The sequence below is a fragment of the Ascaphus truei genome, chromosome 5 (assembly GCF_040206685.1).
Source record: "Ascaphus truei isolate aAscTru1 chromosome 5, aAscTru1.hap1, whole genome shotgun sequence".
Classification (NCBI taxonomy): Eukaryota; Metazoa; Chordata; class Amphibia; order Anura; family Ascaphidae; genus Ascaphus; species Ascaphus truei.
The window spans coordinates 4,552,372-4,576,032 of NC_134487.1; the positions used below are offsets into that span (position 1 = coordinate 4,552,372).

At 52.6% G+C, this 23,661-nt stretch overlaps 1 protein-coding gene across 3 annotated transcripts in view; it reads left to right on the forward strand.

The window, feature by feature from the left end:
- Positions 1-23,661, forward strand: part of DENND6B (DENN domain containing 6B) — a 119,356-nt gene that overhangs the window by 13,302 nt on the left and 82,393 nt on the right. For all 3 annotated transcript variants that reach the window (XM_075599252.1, XM_075599254.1, XM_075599253.1), the window contains exons 3-4: positions 1,990-2,032; positions 8,923-9,035. In XM_075599252.1, the coding sequence (XP_075455367.1) occupies positions 1,990-2,032; positions 8,923-9,035 (156 nt within the window). The remainder of the gene's footprint in view (positions 1-1,989; positions 2,033-8,922; positions 9,036-23,661) is intronic.

Genomic DNA, 23,661 nt, shown 5'->3' on the forward strand with positions numbered 1-23,661 from the left:
GCACCAGACAGGACAAGGTTATTGAATAAAATGGGGTTTATTCTGGCAGCCAGCAGACACAACAAAGATGCACAAAACACAATACAATACCAACTGGGGACCTGGGGAGGAGACTCTAGCCTCGCTAGGTGCAGGGGCCTGGGGAGGAGTCTCTAGCCTCGCTAGGTGCAGGGGCCTGGGGAGGAGACTCTAGCCTCGCTAGGTGCAGGGGCCTGGGGAGGAGACTCTAGCCTCGCTAGGTGCAGGGGCTGCTTCAAGAAGGCTTGTCCTGTCTGCTTCTCATCCAGGATATCAGAGGGCTGATCACACAGCAGAACCTCTGACATGTATCTCCAGCTGGTCACTGTCATGATCCAAACTCCTTCCCAGAATGTCTCTCAGTCTCTCAGATGGTCCTCTGATGGAATCTCCACACTCCTTCCCAGAGTGTCTCTTGCTCTCAGATGCCTTCTGAAGGTAGATCTCCATTCTCTGATCAGCAGCACCTCTTATATATCCCTCTGTTGCTATCCTTTACAGGGGACGGGCTGCTGGACAATCAGAGCACGGATTAAGTTAGTGGCACAAAAGCCAGAGCTGGGGTGTGCTAAGGCACTCAAGACCTCCCACTGGGTTGGAGCCTCAGAGTCTGGGCAGTACAATGCTCTTACTCCCAGATCTGATCAGCAGCCTTTCACCTTCCCCCAGAAGTCCTGACACCTAGCTGTCCCTAATCCTACAATTTCTATAGAAAGCTTCAACTAAGTGGATTGCTTAGTCTTTCTCCATAGAGATGACAGTAACAATGGAATATCTCATTTGCTTTCTTGCAGGACTGACACCTAAAGCACAATACAGAACAGTGTTGATTCACTAAACTGGGATTGCATTTACAGGGAATAACGAATACAGGCTTTGAAATACATTCTTACAGACATGGAAATACATTTACACATTCCCTGTTCTTCCCCAGATATTAAAGTACATTTGGCTGAAATAAGCCTTACATAGGTGGCCAAGTTACGAACTTTAAATAAAACACAGAGATAACATTGAGTCCTTAACTATCAGATAGGGACAGCTTCCCAATAGATCCTCAGATGCTGCAACACGTGTGTGTGTGGGGGGGGGCTGGGGGGGGCGTCTACCCCGAACTGGATACTGGGGAGCAGCAGTTTTCCTCTCAGCCTCCAGGCTCTAAGAGAGAGAGTGAAAAAGCAACCCTCTGCTCTAAATACCTGTTCTAGTAATTAGGAGAGCAGGTGAGTGAAAACCAGCACCATTGTAAAGTCTGGTATGGATTTCCTATCCCCCAGCTCTAGTGACTGTTATAAATCTGACAGAAAGCTGCCCACTATCCTGGGACTATGTCACTGTGCATACACACATACGCACATACATACACGCATACATACACACATAAATACATACACATACACACACATATGCACATACATACACGCATACATACGCGCATACATACATACACACATACGCACATACATACACGCATACATACATACACACATAAATACATACACATACACACACATACGCACATACATACACGCATACATACACACACACATAAATACATGCACATACACACACATACGCACATACATACACGCATACATACACACATAAATACATACACATACACACACATATGCACATACATACACGCATACATACACGCATACATACATACACACATAAATACATACACATACACACACATACATACACACATAAATACACACACATACGCACATACATACACGCATACACACACCTACATACACACATGCATTCCCTTACATCACAAGCATTCAGGGACCATTTAACACCTTAAGTCATAAACCGCATACTGCGCAGGGGGAGGTGTAGGGGGAGGCGCAGGGGGAGGTGTAGGCTTCACCCACAGATAACATTCCAGGACGGCACAAATCTCTGACCTGCCATAGAAAGGAACCCTGACCCGTTCCCACCGCCCTCTCTGTGTTACAGAAAACCAGCATCTGCTACCTGTCCTTCCCAGACTCTTACTCAGGTAGGTGGGACCACCTCATACCAACCTGGGACCCCCTGAGAGCTGCACACCTCATACCAACCTGGGACCCCCTGAGGGCCGCACACCTCATACCAACCTGGGACCCCCTGAGGGCCGCACATCTCATACCAACCTGGGACCCCCTGAGATCCGCACATCTCATACTAACCTGGGACCCCCTGAGAGCCGCACATCTCATACTAACCTGGGACCCCCTGAGAGCCGCACATCTCATACTAACCTGGGACCCCCTGAGAGCTGCACATCTCATACTAACCTGGGACCCCCTGAGAGCCGCACATCTCATACTAACCTGGGACCCCCTGAGAGCTGCACATCTCATACTAACCTGGGACCCCCTGAGAGCCGCACATCTCATACTAACCTGGGACCCCCTGAGAGCTGCACATCTCATACTAACCTGGGACCCCCTGAGAGCTGCACATCTCATACTAACCTGGGACCCCCTGAGAGCTGCACATCTCATACTAACCTGGGACCCCCTGAGGGCCGCACATCTCATACTAACCTGGGACCCCCTGAGAGCTGCACATCTCATACTAACCTGGGACCCCCTGAGAGCCGCACATCTCATACTAACCTGGGACCCCCTGAGAGCTGCACATCTCATACTAACCTGGGACCCCCTGAGAGCCGCACATCTCATACTAACCTGGGACCCCCTGAGAGCCGCACATCTCACACTAACCTGGGACCCCCTGAGAGCCGCACAACTCACACTAACCTGGGACCCCCTGAGAGCCGCACATCTCATACTAACGTGGGACCCCCTGAGAGCCGCACATCTCATATTAACCTGGGACCCCCTGAGAGCTGCACATCTCATACTAACCTGGGACCCCCTGAGAGCCGCACATCTCATACTAACCTGGGACCCCCTGAGAGCCGCACATCTCATACTAACCTGGGACCCCCTGAGAGCCGCACATCTCATACTAACCTGGGACCCCCTGAGAGCCGCACATCTCATACCAACCTGGGACCCCCTGAGGGCCGCACATCTCATACTAACCTGAGACCCCCTGAGGGCCGCACATCTCATACTAACCTGGGACCCCCTGAGAGCTGCACATCTCATACTAACCTGGGACCCCCTGAGAGCTGCACATCTCATACTAACCTGGGACCCCCTGAGAGCTGCACATCTCATACTAACCTGGGACCCCCTGAGAGCCGCACATCTCATACTAACCTGGGACCCCCTGAGAGCTGCACATCTCATACTAACCTGGGACCCCCTGAGAGCCGCACGTCTCATACTAACCTGGGACCCCCTGAGAGCTGCACATCTCATACTAACCTGGGACCCCCTGAGAGCCGCACATCTCATACTAACCTGGGACCCCCTGAGAGCCGCACATCTCATACTAACCTGGGACCCCCTGAGAGCTGCACATCTCATACTAACCTGGGACCCCCTGAGAGCTGCACATCTCATACTAACCTGGGTCCCCCTGAGAGCTGCACATCTCATACTAACCTGGGACCCCCTGAGAGCTGCACATCTCATACTAACCTGGGACCCCCTGAGAGCTGCACATCTCATACTAACCTGGGACCCCCTGAGAGCCGCACATCTCATACTAACCTGGGACCCCCTGAGAGCCGCACATCTCATACTAACCTGGGACCCCCTGAGAGCCGCACATCTCATACTAACCTGGGACCCCCTGAGAGCTGCACATCTCATACTAACCTGGGTCCCCCTGAGAGCTGCACGTCTCATACTAACCTGGGACCCCCTGAGAGCTGCACATCTCATACTAACCTGGGACCCCCTGAGAGCTGCACATCTCATACTAACCTGGGACCCCCTGAGAGCTGCACATCTCATACTAACCTGGGACCCCCTGAGAGCCGCACATCTCATACTAACCTGGGACCCCCTGAGAGCTGCACATCTCATACTAACCTGGGACCCCCTGAGGGGGGCCGCACATCTCATACTAACCTGGGACCCCCTGAGGGGGGCCGCACATCTCATACTAACCTGGGACCCCCTGAGGGCCGCACATCTCATACTAACCTGGGACCCCCTGAGGGCCGCACATCTCATTCTAACCTGGGACCCCCTGAGAGCTGCACATCTCATACTAACCTGGGACCCCCTGAGAGCTGCACATCTCATACTAACCTGGGACCCCCTGAGAGCTGCACATCTCATACTAACCTGGGACCCCCTGAGAGCCGCACATCTCATACTAACCTGGGACCCCCTGAGAGCTGCATATCTCATACTAACGTGGGACCCCCTGAGAGCCGCACATCTCATACTAACCTGGGACCCCCTGAGAGCCGCACATCTCATACTAACCTGGGACCCCCTGAGAGCCGCACATCTCATTCTAACCTGGGACCCCCTGAGAGCTGCACATCTCATACTAACCTGGGACCCCCTGAGAGCCGCACATCTCATACTAACCTGGGACCCCCTGAGAGCCGCACATCTCATACTAACCTGGGACCCCCTGAGAGCCGCACATCTCATACTAACCTGGGACCCCCTGAGAGCTGCACATCTCATACTAACCTGGGACCCCCTGAGAGCCGCACATCTCATACTAACCTGGGACCCCCTGAGAGCTGCACATCTCATACTAACCTGGGACCCCCTGAGAGCTGCACATCTCACACTAACCTGGGACCCCCTGAGAGCCGCACATCTCATACTAACCTGGGACCCCCTGAGAGCTGCACATCTCATACTAACCTGGGACCCCCTGAGAGCTGCACATCTCATACTAACCTGGGACCCCCTGAGAGCTGCACATCTCATACTAACCTGGGACCCCCTGAGAGCTGCACATCTCATACTAACCTGGGACCCCCTGAGAGCCGCACATCTCATACTAACCTGGGACCCCCTGAGAGCCGCACATCTCATACTAACCTGGGACCCCCTGAGAGCTGCACACCTCATACTAACCTGGGACCCCCTGAGAGCCGCACATCTCATACTAACCTGGGACCCCCTGAGAGCTGCACATCTCATACTAACCTGGGACCCCCTGAGAGCCGCACATCTCATACTAACCTGGGACCCCCTGAGAGCCGCACATCTCATACTAACCTGGGACCCCCTGAGAGCCGCACATCTCATACTAACCTGGGACCCCCTGAGAGCTGCACATCTCATACTAACCTGGGACCCCCTGAGAGCTGCACATCTCATACTAACCTGGGACCCCCTGAGAGCCGCACATCTCATACTAACCTGGGACCCCCTGAGAGCCGCACATCTCATACTAACCTGGGACCCCCTGAGACCTGCACATCTCATACTAACCTGGGACCCCCTGAGAGCTGCACATCTCATACTAACCTGGGACCCCCTGAGAGCTGCACATCTCATACTAACCTGGGACCCCCTGAGAGCTGCACATCTCATACTAACCTGGGACCCCGTGAGAGCCGCACATCTCATACTAACGTGGGACCCCCTGAGAGCCGCACATCTCATACTAACCTGGGACCCCCTGAGAGCTGCACATCTCATACTAACCTGGGACCCCCTGAGAGCTGCACATCTCATACTAACCTGGGACCCCCTGAGAGCTGCACATCTCATACTAACCTGGGACCCCCTGAGAGCTGCACATCTCATACTAACCTGGGACCCCCTGAGAGCCGCACATCTCATACTAACCTGGGACCCCCTGAGAGCTGCACATCTCATACTAACCTGGGACCCCCTGAGAGCTGCACATCTCATACTAACCTGGGACTCCCTGAGGGCTGCACATCTCATACTAACCTGGGACCCCCTGAGAGCTGCACATCTCATACTAACCTGGGACCCCCTGAGACCTGCACATCTCATACTAACCTGGGACCCCCTGAGAGCCGCACATCTCATACTAACCTGGGACCCCCTGAGAGCCGCACATCTCATACTAACCTGGGACCCCCTGAGAGCCGCACATCTCATACTAACCTGGGACCCCCTGAGAGTTGCACATCTCATACTAACCTGGGACCCCCTGAGAGCCGCACATCTCATACTAACCTGGGACCCCCTGAGAGCCGCACATCTCATACTAACCTGGGACCCCCTGAGAGCCGCACATCTCATACTAACCTGGGACCCCCTGAGAGCCGCACATCTCATACTAACCTGGGACCCCCTGAGAGCCGCACATCTCATACTAACCTGGGACCCCCTGAAACCTGCACATCTCATACTAACCTGGGACCCCCTGAGAGCTGCACATCTCATACTAACCTGGGACCCCCTGAGAGCTGCACATCTCATACTAACCTGGGACCCCCTGAGGGGGGCCGCACATCTCATACTAACCTGGGACCCCCTGAGAGCTGCACATCTCATACTAACCTGGGACCCCCTGAGAGCTGCACATCTCATACTAACCTGGGACCCCCTGAGAGCTGCACATCTCATACTAACCTGGGACCCTCTGAGACCTGCACATCTCATACTAACCTGGGACCCCCTGAGAGCCGCACATCTCATACTAACCTGGGACCCCCTGAGAGCTGCACATCTCATACTAACCTGGGACCCCCTGAGAGCTGCACATCTCATACTAACCTGGGACCCCCTGAGAGCTGCACATCTCATACTAACCTGGGACCCCCTGAGAGCCGCACATCTCATACTAACCTGGGACCCCCTGAGAGCCGCACATCTCATACTAACCTGGGACCCCCTGAGAGCTGCACATCTCATACTAACCTGGGACCCCCTGAGAGCCGCACATCTCATTCTAACCTGGGACCCCCTGAGAGCTGCACATCTCATACTAACCTGGGACCCCCTGAGAGCTGCACATCTCATACTAACCTGGGACCCCCTGAGGGGGGCCGCACATCTCATACTAACCTGGGACCCCCTGAGAGCTGCACATCTCATACTAACCTGGGACCCCCTGAGAGCCGCACATCTCATACTAACCTGGGACCCCCTGAGAGCTGCACATCTCATTCTAACCTGGGACCCCCTGAGAGCCGCACATCTCATTCTAACCTGGGACCCCCTGAGAGCTGCACATCTCATACTAACCTGGGACCCCCTGAGAGCTGCACATCTCATACTAACCTGGGACCCCCTGAGAGCTGCACATCTCATACTAACCTGGGACCCCCTGAGAGCTGCACATCTCATACTAACCTGGGACCCCCTGAGAGCCGCACATCTCATTCTAACCTGGGACCCCCTGAGAGCCGCACATCTCATACTAACCTGGGACCCCCTGAGAGCTGCACATTTCATACTAACCTGGGACCCCCTGAGGGGGGCCGCACATCTCATACTAACCTGGGACCCCCTGAGAGCTGCACATCTCATACTAACCTGGGACGCCCTGACAGCTGCACATCTCATACTAACCTGGGACCCCCTGAGAGCCGCACATCTCATACTAACGTGGGACCCCCTGAGAGCTGCACATCTCATACTAACCTGGGACCCCCTGAGAGCCGCACATCTCATACTAACCTGGGACCCCCTGAGAGCTGCACATCTCATACTAACCTGGGACCCCCTGAGAGCCGCACATCTCATACTAACCTGGGACCCCCTGAGAGCTGCACATCTCATACTAACCTGGGACCCCCTGAGAGCTGCACATCTCATACTAACCTGGGACCCCCTGAGAGCTGCACATCTCATACTAACCTGGGACCCCCTGAGAGCTGCACATCTCATACTAACCTGGGACCCCCTGAGAGCTGCACATCTCATACTAACCTGGGACCCCCTGAGAGCTGCACATCTCATACTTACCTGGGACCCCCTGAGGGGGGCCGCACATCTCATACTAACCTGGGACCCCCTGAGGGCCGCACATCTCATACTAACCTGGGACCCCCTGAGGGGGGCCGCAAACACTGATTGCAGGGAAAATAAAAGAGACTACATCTGTACATCTTAGGGGGGACGGGGGGGAGAGAGGGGAAGAGGATAGAAGCTTTCCAATGTACCAGGGGTTTCAGTGAGGGGCAGGAGAGAAGCATGTTTCATAGAGAGGTTGGCAGGCCAAGGGGACATGTGAGGAGGTACTCCTTTATTGAAAGGGTGGTAGATGCATGTTACAGCCTGCCAGCAGATGAAGTGAAGGCTAACATAGAGAAGGTAGTCACGGTGGCTTGAGGTAGCCACGTGGGGGGTCCTTAATGTGACAGAAACCAGAGGATCTAACTCGGGGGAGGGGGGAACACCAGTCCTCAAGGGCTATCCCTGTTCAGCACAGTGGGTGCAGTAAATGACTGAGCCACCTGTGCTGAAGCAGGGATATCCTGTAAACATGGCATGTTGATGGCCCTTGAGGACTGGAGTTGGCCAGCCCCTGATGTAACTGGATGGGGGGATTCCCAGCATGTCGGGACATGGTCAGATTGTGTCTGCGGTCAGAATGAATGATGGTTATTATTACACCCCTACTTTCCCCGTTACGCCCCTCCTTTCCCCGTTACGCCCCTCCTTTCCCCGTTACGCCCCTCCTTTCCCCGTTACGCCCCTCCTTTCCCCGTTACGCCCCTCCTTTCCCCGTTACGCCCCTCCTTTCCCCGTTACGCCCCTCCTTTCCCCGTTACGCCCCTCCTTTCCCCGTTACGCCCCTCCTTTCCCCGTTACGCCCCTCCTTTCCCCGTACACCCCTCCTTTCCACGTTACGCCCCTCCTTTCCCCGTACACCCCTCCTTTCCATGTTACGCCCCTCCTTTCCACGTTACGCCCCTCCTTTCCACTTTACGCCCCTCCTTTCCACGTTACGCCCCTCCTTTCCCCGTTACGCCCCTCCTTTCCCCGTTACGCCCCTCCTTTCCCCGTTACACCCCTCCTTTCCCCGTACACCCCTCCTTTCCCCGTTACACCCTTCCTTTCCCCGTTACACCCCTCCTTTCCTTGGCAGGCCGCCTGGGGGACACCCAGTTCACCTTCCGCATGCGCCGCTCCGTGGGGCAGAGGAGCTGCCAGTTTCAGGAGGATGAAAAGTACAACCGGGAGGCACCGGTAACACTGCAGGTGAGGTATCCCGGATACAGGGTCCCAACGGGGTGGGGGAGAGTGGGTTCCAGCACCGTTACGGTGAGGTATCCCGGATACAGGGTCCCAACGGGGCGGGGGAGAGGGGGTTCCAGTACTGTTACGGTGAGGTATCCCGGACATAGGGTCCCAACGGGCCGGGGGAGAGGGGGTTCCAGTACCGTTACGGTGAGGTATCCCGGATACAAGGTCCCAACGGGGCGGGGGAGAGGGGGTTCCAGTACCGTTATGGTGAGGTATCCCGGAGATAGGGTCCCAACGGGGCAGGGGAGAGGGGGTTCCAGTACCGTTACGGTGAGGTATCCCGGATACAGGGTCCCAACGGGGCACGGGAGAGGGGGTTTGTAGACGGACGTTCACAGAGGTACACAATTGGGAGGCTTTATAAGGTGAAATTATAATAGGCTTTATTGTGCCTTTTCCTTCTCATCAGGAAATTATCCAAACACAAGGGGGGAACAATGCTTCTATCCACTTGGGAGTATTTCTAGTGAAATCCCATGCACTTAATTCACATCTCCCTAGTCAAGCATTTCTCTCAGCCCCAAAACATATACAGTAGCATGAAAATAAGCAGATATAAGCAGTCTTTTAAGAATGAAAGTCTTATCTGTTAGTGGTGATTGAGTAAGCTTCTCTGTTCTCCTGGAACCGCACCCATGCGTGCACAGAAATATCAGCATCCAGGTTTAGAAGTCTTTTTTGGTGTCTTGCAATCAGCTATGCTGGGCAGAGCTCAAGACCGGTCAGCTCCAGAGTTCAGCTCTCAGTCAGAGCTAAAGAGTCTCTTCCTGTCTCAAAGGCAGGCTTTTTCTACCACCTGTAATCAGGCAGGTGGTGTTAGTTAATTTGCTACCAGCAGTTAACCACCACACTGCTGGATTAGAGGCAGATTTGTGAACAGGGATAAGTCCCCTGTTACATATCTCCCCTGTTTGTGGGAAGCTCGGGCTTACCACGGCCAAAGCCCATCCTTCCACTCTCATTTGAGATCTTTCTGTGACTTGAATGGGAGTGGATGGAGGAAGAGAACCCTCTGTCCCGCTGGGATTGGAGCCCTTTCTCCAGTTTATTTTTGTCTCCTCCCAAAGGTGCTTGAGATCAGCACTCCTCAGTCGCTCGAGGAGGACTTTATCCACGTAAAGTCTTTTTTTTTCGTGCGTGGTCATGAGATTTCTGTTGCGTCGGGCATTCCTCTTTTTGCAGACAAACTGTATGGCAACAGTTGTAGAGCAGTTAGGACTAGCCCTTAGAGTTTTCTGCTCTTGAATCGGTCTTCCTGCAGTTTCTTCACAGCACGGAGTCGCCAGTTCAGCTTCTTTGGGACTGAGTTGAACCTCCACCTCCTTTTCCAGAGAACGTCCTATTTTTTCAGCTTCCTCAGCTAAGGATTCTTCTGGCTTTGATTCTGCACCCCTACCTCTGTTTGTTGCCTGTTGGGCAGCTGTAGGTTGGGCTAGTGCTTTCTTAGATAGCTCCAACTTCGTAATTTTGTTTTGAAGTTGCGTGGAGTCCCCAACTCTCACTGTACCCTTGTCCTTGCGGGCATTAGTTACTGTGGGATACTGGTGCTTGGGCAGAACCAATACCTTTTTCCGTATTGGAGGAATCTGTAGGTTACTGGTCTGCAGAGTCTGTGTCAGAGTCTCCTTCATATTCTGGAGCTCTGTAATTTTTGTCGTCAAGGTTGCCGCTGCGTCTGTTTTCTCCTTGGTGTACTGACTCAAGGGAATGGAACAGTCTCTCTGTCTCTCCAACTCTTGCTCCAGTTTCTGAGCCTTCTCACGCCCCCTCTCATACAGAGTCACCTGGTATCGAAGCTCCGCTTCCAATGATGCTCTGAAGACATGCAGCGTGGCCTTTAGCTCCTCATACTGCTCTATGGGGACGTACTGGGTATTCAGACGTTCCTGCAGCGCTTGTACCTCTTTAGCAGCCTGCAGTTTTTCTTCCTGTAGCGTTTGCTGCTTCTCCTCAGCATACTGGAGGTGTGTATGCAGACCTTGCAGTTGGTTCTGCAGTCGGTGCTCTGCGTCAAACTTTTCCTTGATTTCTTCTGTCAACTGAAAATTCTCTTTTTTCAGTTCTAAGTTTTCTCTTTTTAATCTTGAATTTTCTCCTTTTTCAGTCTCTGTATTCTTCAGGGCCTCTTTGCAGTCCTCCTTCCATTTACGCACATCTGCTTGGAGAATGACAATCTCCTGGCGTGAGACTTCCTTCTCTAGGTTGAGGGTCTGAAGCTCCTTCTGAGAGACTTTGAGATCTGTATCAAGATTACCAATAGTTTTTTTTAGCAATGTCCAGCTCCTCAGTGAGACTGTGTAGTTCCTTTTTGGAAACTTCCAGGTCTGTGCGGCAGCTGTTGGTCTCATGATGTGAGGCATCCAGTGCTCTGCGGAGTGTCTGAACCTCTTTCTGAGATACGTCCACTTCTATCCGGACACTGTTGACCTCCTGTTGTGAGGCATTCAACTCTATGTGCAGAGTGTGAACCTCTTGCTGGAAGACTGTCATCTGCTTCAGTGCCTCCTCATACTTCCGCTTTAGCGTAGCCACCATTTTGTCAGATTGGCTCTGCTTTACATCCATGGCAGAAATAGTAGCATTTGCAGTATCTAGCTCAGTCTTGAGATCGTCCAATTCTTTTCCAGATTCAGAGTACATTGTGAGCACCGTCTTCTGTAACTCAGCATTATCTGCTCTCTCAAGTTTCAATTGTTCTCGAAGTAGATCACAGTCACGCCTGGCAATTTTCAGGGCGTCTTCAGGGCTGGTCAAGGGATCGTCACTCACTGGTTCCGGCTCCGCTTCCCTGGGATGACTGGTTGAGGGTTCCTCACTGTTGGCACCGGACATACACTTCTTTGGGGTACACGACTTCTGCCTTGGGCCCTCTGGATATTCGGTTAACCGTGGGATGAATTCTCCATTTTCTCTAGGCTGCAGGGCAACTCGGTCCCCCTTTTTCTCCACAGGATCTGCGGACGTGTCTGTTACTTCCACGGTAAGTGAAGAACCGCTTTTCTTTTTCTTCCTTTTTGATTTGGATGACACCGTCCCTTCAGGGATACTGAGGTCTCCCTCTTCATTTGAAGTTTTAGCAGCGTCACTGGATCCACCCGGCTTTTCTTGCAACTGTAATAGCTGACGGAAATATTTGGTGATCCGCTGCTCCAGCTCTGTCTCCTGCTGATCATATTCGTCATCAAAGGGAGCTGTCTTTTCTGTTCGTGCCGAGTTCAGGCACCCCCACCATTCTTGGGGTGTTTTGTGGGTGTGACTCGGTTCGGGTTCCCCGTAAGAGATGTCTTCCTCTTTATTGGACTAGAAGGGCCACTCTTCCGTGGGGTAGGGTTCATTACAGGAACGCTGCATCTTGTCCTCCATTTTTAGGCTATCAGGTGTCATTTTCTTCCTGACCTCAGGAGGCGCTATTGCAGCTGTTGCCACTGTATTTGCTAGAACCCCCAATTGTGGTAGTTCAACAGGTGGGCATATCCTGCGTGTAGAGGTCGCAGCTCTCACAGGCATCTCCGTAGAATATCTGTTTCTTGGATAAGTTTTACAATATCAGTAGTACTGTGCATGCATTTTCTCTTATCAGGTATACAAGATGTGCAGTTGCTTAGGTAAAAAAGTCTATTTGCTTTACACCATTTTCTTGCTAGGTGCAATCCCTCCGCTTCAGCAACAGAATTTGGTTTTCTGCCTGAGTTCAGTAATTTTCAGTCTCATCTTTGGGTATTATGGCATTCACACTTCACACTTTGGGTGTCTGTTTTCTCCCAAGATATACAGTATATAGGCAGATTTTTTACTTGCAGAAAAACATTCTTTGCAGTGGACTATTTTTTTCATTCCCGGCAGGGTGACTCAACACTCAGCAATTGGCTTTGAAACACCTTTTTCCTTTATAGGGCAATTTTACACTCAGCATTTGTTTGCTAAAAATTCCCCTGCTTCAGCACAGTCTTTGTATCAATTTTCACACTTTTCTGCATATACTCCATTCACAGCGTGTAGCCCTATGCGGTGTGGCAACCTTTATTTGCAAAATCAGTACCACTCATGGGTCACGATATGTATTCACTGCTTCAGCGAAACTTTTGAAAACAACAAACACCTATCCCTTTTTAAGGGCTGACTCACTTCTTGAACCCTGACTATGGCTAGAAGGCAAAATCCCTATTTCAATGACCGTATTACACTTTGTGATAGGTAATTAAAGGTTTACCTGCTTCAGCAGTCTCTTGTGATTGGGGAAAAGAGTCCATCTGTGGTTTTTGTAAGTTTCAGTGCAGTGTAAGTTTCAGTGGTGTGTACACCTTTAACTCTGATCTCTGCTGCATGAGAGGTTTTTTTTTTGTTTTTTTTCCAAGTTGTTTAGACTGTTTGTAGGCAAAAGCATAACAAAAAATTTCACATAAACACTCCGGTCCTTTTTAACTACAAAGACACCTCTTATCCCACTCTGACACCATATGTAGACGGACGTTCACAGAGGTACACAATTGGGGCTTTATAAGGTGAAATTATAATAGGTTTTATTGTGCCTTTTCCTTCTCATCAGGAAATTATCCAAACACAAGGGGGGAACAATGCTTCTATCCACTTGGGAGTATTTCTAGTGAAATCCCATGCACTTAATTCACATCTCCCTAGTCAAGCATTTCTCTCAACCCCAAAACATATAGCATGAAAATAAGCAGATATAAGCAGTCTTTTAAGAATGAAAGTCTTATCTGTTAGTGGTGATTGAGTAAGCTTCTCTGTTCTCCTGGAACCGCACCCATGCGTGCACAGAAATATCAGCATCCAGGTTTAGAAGTCTTTTTTGGTGTCTTGCAATCAGCTATGCTGGGCAGAGCTCAAGACCGGTCAGCTCCAGAGTTCAGCTCTCAGTCAGAGCTAAAGAGTCACTTCCTGTCTCAAAGGCAGGCTTTTTCTACCACCTGTAATCAGGCAGGTGGTGTTAGTTAATTTGCTACCAGCAGTTAACCACCACACTGCTGGATTAGAGGCACATTTGTGAACAGGGATAAGTCCCCTGTTACAGGGTTCCAGTACCGTTACGGTGAGGAATCCCGGATACAGGGTCCCAACGGGGCAGGGGAGAGGGGGTTCCAGTACCGTTACGGTGAGGTATCCCGGATACAGGGTCCCAACGGGGTGGGGGAGAGGGGGTTCAAGCACCGTTACGGTGAGGTATCCCGGAGATAGGGTCCCAACGGGGCAGGGGAGAGGGGGTTCCAGTACCGTTATGGTGAGGTATCCCGGATATAGGGTCCCAACGGGGCAGGGGAGAGGGGGTTCCAGTACCGTTACGGTGAGGTATCCCGGAGATAGGGTCCCAGCGGGGCAGGGGAGAGGGGGTTCCAGTACCGTTTCGGTGAGGTTTCCCGGAGATAGGGTCCCAACGGGCAGGGGAGAGGGGGTTCCAGTACCGTTACATTGGGGTGTACAGTACGCTGCGTTTTCATCTCTCCAACTAAACATATAGCCGGCTATCGGTAGCGTTCTTGTTCCATAATAGTGCACGATTCTGTCATACACTCAGTAGCGCTTTCAAAACGTATCTAAAACCTGTCGCTTTTTCCTGCGCAATATAACAAAGATTCGCCCTTTCCTCTGTTGCTCGACTGCTAAAACTCTGACTCAGGCCCTCATTCTCTCCCGTCTTGATTACTGTAACCTCCTGCTGTCCGGCCTTCCTGCCTCTCACCTATCTCCCCTACAATCTATCCTAAACGCCAGAATCACTCTATGTCACGGCAGACGAGGTTCTCCAACACCTTTTTATAACCGGGATCATTTGATTGAGCAAAACAAGATGGTAAAATAAATGGTAATTTATTTCTCGTAAAAGACAGACACACAAAGTTACACAATTCAAGATTAACACACTTACTGGGAATGGGACTATCGAATAAATCCGTTTCCGGAACGAAATTCCTTAAGATCACCTTTTTAGAGCACTTTCCAATGACCGGCAGTTACTCACAAAAGTCCTGGAACTGTTTTGGGCGCAATGCCTGCAGCAACCGCTACGTTCTTAAAAGCGGAACTTAGAAACTTATCTGCCTTGAAAATCCTTGAAGCCGGCTCGCGTCTATTCAGCACAGAGCATCTTTGAATTTGCCGCTGTTGGTTTGGCGCTTGGAATCTGCGCTCCTCATTGGCTGCAAGTCTCCTTATGGGTTTCAGGGTCTCATTCACTAACCTGAACAGCCTATCAGAGCGTGGGAATTCTCCTGCCAGCCAATCACCGCTGGTATTGTAAAGCCGGGCGGGCAGCTTTTCTCACGTAGCAAGGGGGCATGCGCCAACCTGGCACCTCTGCCTCTTTGCATGCTGAGCCCACTCACTGCCCAGGCTCCACAGAGTCTGGGCTCTGGCAATTGGTGGTCGGATAGCCCTGTGTTAGCCCAGGATGCGGGTACTCAAGCAGAACTGCAGTACCCCTCCTGTTCTAACACCTTGGCATCCCTGATCCTTTCAAGTACGGACTCCGGACAGACACAGAGGCACCAAGCATGATAGCCAGCTGTTTCTTCCAGAATCCATGACTTGGAAAGCCCTCAGTTCATAGACAGGTTATCGATATATATACACATTAAACTATACCCATTTAATACAAATATATTGTGCCCTGTGTTCTGTGTGCTAAAAGTTGTGGCTTCCTATTCTGGTGTCAGGAATGGAGTGAGTGTAAATATTCCCAACAATCACGAGCCTCATTTTTGGCGCACACGAGAACATAACTTTAAAACTTTTTGAGACTTTAAAAACCTGCTCAGCTTTATAACCTGTGAAAACAAAGTGCAGGGTGGGCACTTAAATATTGAAGAGCAACTAAATAGTGCAACTAAAAGTGCTAATAAAACACAACAAAAAATATATAAAGTGTTTTGAATAAGTGATATCATGTGCAAATAAGTAGGGCTAAAAAAAGCTGTGTGTGCTGTGCACGCGCATAGTAAGTGAAACTTCTTTGACTTTTGTCACAGAAATTGTATTTGTGTTGGTGTTGGTGATGTTTTAATTAAAAATCAAAATACAATGTCAATGACAAAACGCAAATAAATTTGACTTAGAATGCGCGTGCTCGGCACACATCCCCTGTATTAGCTATTTGCACTAAGTGTGAATTCCGCGTGTGACAGTGTGCGTGTGACTGAGAGTGTGCGTGTGACTGAGAGTGTGCGTGTGACTGAGAGTGTGCGTGTGACTGAGAGTGTGCGTGTGACTGAGAGTGTGCGTGTGACTGAGTGTGCGTGTGACTGAGCGTGTGCGTTTGGCTGTGCGTGTGACTATGCGTGTGACTGAGTGTGCGTCTGACTGTGTGACTGAGTGTGCGTGTGAGTGTGACTGAGTGTGTGTGACTGAGTGTGCGTGTGACTGTGTGTGGGGGTCTGGGGGGGTCAGTGTGTGGGGGTCAGTCAGTGTGTGTGGGACTCTGGGGGGGTCAGTGTGTGTGGGGGTCTGGGGGGGTCAGGCAGTGTGAATTCCGCGTGTGACAGTGTGCGTGTGACTGAGAGTGTGTGTGTGACTGAGAGTGTGTGTGTGACTGAGAGTGTGTGTGTGACTGAGAGTGTGCCTGTGACTGAGAGTGTGCGTGTGACTGAGAGTGTGCTTGTGACTGAGTGTGCGTGTGACTGAGTGTGCGTGTGACTGAGTGTGCGTGTGACTGAGTGTGCGTGTGACTGAGTGTGCATGTGACTGAGTGTGCGTGTGACTGAGAGTGTGCGTGTGACTGAGAGTGTGCATGTGACTGAGAGTGTGCGTGTGACTGAGAGTGTGCGTGTGACTGAGAGTGTGCGTGTGACTGAGAGTGTGCGTGTGACTGAGCGTGTGCGTGTGACTGAGCGTGTGCGTTTGACTGTGCGTGTGACTGCATGTGCGTCTGACTGCGAGTGTGACTGAGTGTGCGTCTGACTGAGTGTGACTGAGTGCGTGTGACTGAGTGTGCGTGTGACTGAGTGTGCGTGTGACTGAGTGTGACTGAGTGTACGTGTGCGTGTGAGTGTGCGTGTGAGTGTGACTGAGTGTGTGTGACTGTGAGTGTGTGTGGGGGTCTGGGGGGGTCAGTGTGTGTGGGGGTCTGGGGGGGTCAGGCAGTGTGTGGGGGTCTTGGGTGGTCAGGCAGTGTGTGTGGGGGTCTGTCAGTGTGTGGGGGTCTGGGGGGTTCAGTCAGTGTGTGTGGGGGTCTGGGGGGTTCAGTCAGTGTGTGTGGGGGTCTGGGGGTTCAGTCAGTGTGTGTGGGGGTCTGGGGGGTTCAGTCAGTGTGTGTGGGGGTCTGGGGTGGTCAGTCAGTGTGTGTGGGGGTCTGGGGGGGTCAGTCAGTGTGTGTGGGGGTCTGGGGGGGGTCAGTCAGTGTGTGTGGGTGTCTGGGGGGTCAGTCAGTGTGTGTGGGGGTCTGGGGGGTTCAGTCAGTGTGTGTGGGTCTCTGGGGGGTCAGTCAGTGTGTGTGGGGGTCTGGGTTGGTCAGTCAGTGTGTTTGGGGGTCTGGGGGGGTCAGTCAGTGTGTGTGGGTCTCTGGGGGGTCAGTCAGTGTGTGTGGGGGTCTGGGGTGGTCAGTCAGTATGTGTGGGGGTCTGGGGGGGTCAGTCAGTGTGTGTGGGGGTCTGGGGTGGTCAGTCAGTGTGTGTGGGGGTCTGGGGGGGTCAGGGTCAGTCAGTGTGTGTGGGGGTCTGGGGGGGTCAGTCAGTGTGTGGGGGTCTGGGGGGGGTCAGTCAGCTTGTGTGGGGGTCTGGGGGGGTCAGTCAGCTTGTGTGGGGGTCTGCGGCTGCGCAGCTCGCCTTCTCGCCCGGCCCACTAAAACGTTACCTTGGAGACCGAAGAGACGCGTCTCCGACTTGTCCTCTCAAGAGATCTGCGGCGCATGCACAGTCCACAGCAATTGCTGCAGGGCAGCCATCTTTAATTTGGGCAAATAGCCCACAACCTATGCGTCTGAGATCAGATGCAGAGTAAGCGTCCGGTGTGGGGGAGCACGGAGTGGCGGCGGCGATTAAATTTTGAGCGGCGCCGCCACATGTCGGTGGGTGGGTGGGTTGGTTGGAGCGGCACTCGTCAGGAGCTGTGGCGAGTACATTTTGAGCGGGTGCGGGGGAGCGGCGCCAGGGGCTAGCGCTGCCGCATGTCAGCAGCCGTGCGGGAGAGCAGCGGGACTCGGGGAAGCAAGAGGGAGGAGAGAGGCTGAGCAGCGGCTCCTCCTCTCACAGCCCATGGCAGCGGGCGGCGTAGCGGCGCCAGTTAGCACCCGCCGGGGGCAGATAGCGGCTGCGCGCCACCCCCTCCCCACTCCCGTGGTGATTGGAGTCACTGGCGCCATCGCGCATGCGCGGCACGGCAGTAGGCAGCGGGCGGGGAACGGCGGCCGTTATGAGCGGCGCCGGCGGCTATCGCCGCCGCCGCCGCATGTCAGCGGCTGTGTGGGGGGTGCGGTGGCCATTAGGAGCGGCGCCGGCGGCTATCTGATTTGTGGAGCGGGTGTGATGTCAGTGTTGGGGTCGGGCTGAGCCAGAACACAGCCCGGCCTCAACTGCCAGCACTGACGTCACATCCGTTTCATTTCTGTCTCCACAATTCTTTTTTGCCCCAGTTTGAATGAGGTGCCACTAAGGAAGTTTCACTTCAAAAATGATGCATATACATATAACGATGCTGCCCGAAACCCTTAAAATGGATGGTCTGCAGACTCCACTTCAGACGATGAATTTCTCAGAGGATAGGGGAGCGCGAATGTCCATATGCAATAAAGAACAAATAGAAACATAACATAGTGCAAATAAAGTAAAACGTGTTCGGAGAAATTCTTTCAGATGGGAACTCACGTGGTGTCAATCAGAAGAAGGCATTTCAGAGATCAGGGCGCTTTGCTTGACTGGTGTGTACATGGAAACCCCGGTAGGCACGATTACATAGTAATGTTAAATCACTCGGATGACTTTGTCCGTATCAAGATGGAAAAAGCTAAGGACGACCACAGCGTAATCCAGTAACAATATACCAATTTTATAGAAGCAGTCAAAAACGAACACTTACACCGTGTCATAAGAATATAAGTCACACAAAAGCGTGATGGGTAACCAGCCTGGCTACTCCCCGCTACCTCCGTCTCAGACCTCTCGATCACGGGACGTCACTTCCGGGTTGGAGTACTCGGATAATTATCCTGATGTAAAGAGGGTCTTTAACAGCAAGCACAGCCCTGAAGTGGGGGCGGTCAGGAGTCCTCACGTCACGCAAGCAACTACGCGCTTCACTAAGCTCCTGACGAAGCTACACGCTTAGTGAAACGCGTAGAGATCTGAAAGAATTTCTCCGAACACGTTTCACTTTAAAAAAAAACTTTATTTGCACTATGTTGCGTTTCTATTTGTTCTTTATTGCATATTGACATTCGTGCTCCCCTATCTTCTGAGAAATACAGCTTTATAACCTAGCTGGAGCAGCCCCATAACCCCTAAACTAGGTTCAGGGCAACTGGGTGTGTTTGTGGGTATCTCTGCTATACTGGGGAACCCCTGCTACACTAGAGACTCCGTGTATGGCCACAGGTATACATTAACCCCTTCATACCCATTTACCTTGTCTGGATGATGCTGCAGCAGGGATCCTAGCGGTGAGTCGCAAGAACGCTTTCAGAGTCAGAGTTTGGCGGAGTAATGTGCTTGGCTGTATCCGAGAATCTCACTCAATCCCCAGATACAACTTTTGGGGTATCCCTTAACTTTGGAACCCCGATACACAGCCACATTCTGTAAAGACTTTCTCCGACAAACCACCCTGAAACTTACAGCCTAGAAATCTCCCGGTCCCAGCACCCCAGGAAAGGCAAAAGTCACATAAATCTTTATTGTCGCAGAATTAGTATACAGTTGCAGTAATACATTTTTCGACACCTGGGTCCCAGAGCTGACACTCTAAGACCCCAACACACGGGTCAGGATAACCAAGTGGGCCTGAACTTTATTAATAAGCCTGGTTAACCCCTTCACCGCCACACTCTACTCTTTCTTAAATCTGTCTCGGCATCTCCTCTCCTGAAATCCCTCTCCTGGCTTCCGATCAAATCCCGCATCTCACACTCAATTCTCCTCCTCACTTTTAAAGCTTTACACTCTTCTGCCCCTCCTTACATCTCAGCCCTAATTTCTCGTTATGCACCATCCCGACTCTTGCGTTCTGCTCAAGGATGTCTTCTCTCTTCCCCCTTTTTATCTAAAGCCCTCTCCCGCCTTAAACCTTTCTCACTGACTGCCCCACACCTCTGGAATGCCCCTCCCCTCAGTACCCGACTAGCACCCTCTCTATCCACCTTTAAGACCCCCCTTAAAACACACTTGCTTAACGAAGTATATGAGTAGCTCCGTGGCTGATACTATACATGATACATAAAGCTTGACCCCCTGCAGACGCACTTACCAGAACACCCTCCTACTGTTCTTCCTACCTACCAATTAGATTGTAAGCTCTTCGGGGCAGGGACTCCTCTTCCTAAATGTTACTTTTATGACTGAAGAGCTTATTCCCATGTTCTGTTATTTGTATTACAGTATTTGTTATTTATATGATTGCCGCGCGTATTACTACTGTGAAGCGCTATGTACATTAATGGTGCTATTTAAATAAAGACATACATACATTCAGGCCAGACAAAGTTCATGCAGAACTCGCATCAGCCTTCGATTCTTGCGTGATTCCTCAGCCTGTCCCGTCTCTCTCCTCTTCGATACGCTGGGATTCCTCAGCCTGTCCCGTCTCTCTCCTCTTCGATACGCTGGGATTCCTCAGCCTGTCCCGTCTCTCTCCTCTTCAATACGCTGGGATTCCTCAGCCTGTCCCGTCTCTCTCCTCTTCGATACGCTGGGATTCCTCAGCCTGTCCCGTCTCTCTCCTCTTCGATACGCTGGGATTCCTCAGCCTGTCCCGTCTCTCTCCGTGCAGCAGCTCTTACTCTGCCGGTTTCGCACGTTTGCTTCCTCGGGAGTGTGTTCCTATTGCCACCACGGCTGGTAGTCCGGCCATGCTCTTTCCGTTAGGCTTTGAGAAGGCCTCTGACCGGGTGGGCGGCCAATATATGTTCTCGTTACTAAAGACATTTGGCTTTGGTGGAGATTCTGTCAGGGGAATCCAGGCCCTCCATGAAGGCCCAGGTGCCAGATTGAGATGTATGGGACTTCTGTCAACTCAAATCACCAGTTTAAATGGAACAAGACAGGGCTGTCTCCTCTCATCACTGCTTTTTGCCTTGGTAATTGAACGTTTATCATGCACAATCAGGAATCTCCCAGAGGTATACGGTATACCCCTTGTCAAGATGCAGAACATAATTGCTCTATTTGCGTACGATTTTCTCTTGACCCTGTCCGGGCCAATGGCGTCCCTCCCAAACTTATTTGACATCATCACCAGGTTTGGCCTACTCTCAGGCTTTGGAATCAACCATGCGAAACCCGTGGCACTAAGTTTGGGTCTCCCTACGGTAACCAAAAAACTGATTTAATTAAACTTTGAACATGTACCTGTTTCGCACCCTTCCAATCCCTATGCAGGTCCAGGATATCAAAGCCCTACAGATAGCCACATCAAAGTTTGTATGGAGAGGGAAGTAACTAAGCCCTGACACCTGGACACACTATTGTGGCACTCCAGATCCCCTAGAAAGTGGACATGGACCTCTCTCCCAGCGATTGACCATTCGTTGAAGCTGTGGGACACTCACAGAACAAAACATAACCTCACCACTGCTAACTCGTCCGCGATCTGGTATTCTCAATGGGAGGTGATGGGGATCACTCGCTGATCTCCCTTATCTGAGCTTCGTGAATCCCCCGTAAGAGATGGGTTTTGCCCATGTTTGAACTCACTGTGCCAGTTTTGGATTTGGGAGGGGGTTACAGGGAGCGAGGGGCAGTGATAAGGGGCACATTATAGAATAGGGTGCATAATCTTCTCTTTCAGTTTGACGCGGTATAAACCTCTGCATTGGTATAGCCACAAGGACAAGGACGCTTCATGTTTGCCACTTAGCTTTTGGGTGAAGATTGATTTAGAAGCGACGAGTGGATGGTAGAATAGCGTAGGGATACTCAGCATCATTATATTGTGTCGTTTTCATTTTCAAAATTGGGTGTGAAATCAGCATGTTTTCCCACAAATATCAACTGCAATTCTAATACAAAAGGAAAAATGTGTGTGGGGTCTGGACAGTCAGTGAGAGAGACGGGCAGTCAGCGGAGAGACGGGCAGTCAGCGGGAGAGACGGGCAGTCAGCGGAGAGACGGGCAGTCAGCGGGAGAGACGGGCAGTCAGCGGAGAGGCGGGCAGTCAGCGAGAGAGACGGGCAGTCAGCGGGAGAGACGGGCAGTCAGTGAGAGAGACGGGCAGTCAGCGGAGAGACGGGCAGTCGGCGGGAGAGACGGGCAGTCAGCGGAGAGACGGGCAGTCGGCGGGAGAGACGGGCAGTCAGCGGAGAGACGGGCAGTCGGTGGGAGAGACGGGCAGTCAGCGGGAGAGACGGGCAGTCGGTGGGAGAGACGGGCAGTCGGCGGGAGAGACGGGCAGTCAGCGGGAGAGACGGGCAGTCTCAGTGAGAGAGAGGGGCAGTCAGCGGGAGAGACGGGCAGTCGGCGGGAGAGACAGGGGCAGTCGGCGGGAGAGACGGGCAATCGGCGGGAGAGACAGGGGCAGTCGGCGGGAGAGACGGGCAGTCGGCGGGAGAGTCAGGGGCAATCGGCGGGAGAGACGGGCAGTCGGCGGGAGAGACGGGCAGTCGGCGGGAGAGACGGGCAGTCAGCGGAGAGACGGGCAGTCTCAGTGGGAGAGACGGGCAGTCGGCGGGAGAGACGGGCAGTCGGCGGGAGAGACGGGCAGTCGGCGGGAGAGACGGGCAGTCGGAGGGACAGACGGGCAGTCGGCGGGAGAGAAGGACAGTCGGCGGGAGAGACGGGCAGTCGGCGGGAGAGAAGGACAGTCGGCGGGAGAGACGGGCAGTCGGCGGGAGAGAAGGACAGTCGGCGGGAGAGACGGGCAGTCGGCGGGAGAGAAGGACAGTCGGCGGGAGAGACGGGCAGTCGGCGGGAGAGAAGGACAGTCGGCGGGAGAGACAGGCAGTCGGCGGGAGAGAGGGGCAGTCGGCGGGAGAGAGGGGCAGTCGGCGGGAGAGACGGGCAGTCGGCGGGAGAGACGGGCAGTCGGCGGGAGAGATTATGGGGGAAGCAGCTGGTTAAGAGCAGACATTAAACTCTCTTCTGTCATTCCATCATGCTCTCCTCGCTCCCCCTCTGAGTTACACTCACACTCCCTGCTCTCCCTTTGAGTGACCCTCACCCTCTCCCTCTGAGTGACCCTCTCCCTGCTCTCTCTGAGTGACCCTCACCCTTTCCCTGCTCCCCCTCTGAGTGACCCTCTCCCTGCTCTCCCTCTGAGTGACCCTCACCCTCTCCCTGCTCTCCCTCTGAGTGACCCTCATCCTCTTCCTGCCCTCCCTCTGAAAGACCCTCTCCCTGCTCTGTATATAACAGAGACTGGCACTGCGTGGGGGGGGGAGAGGAGTGTGCTGTGTATATAACAGAGACTGGCACTGCGTGGGGGGGGG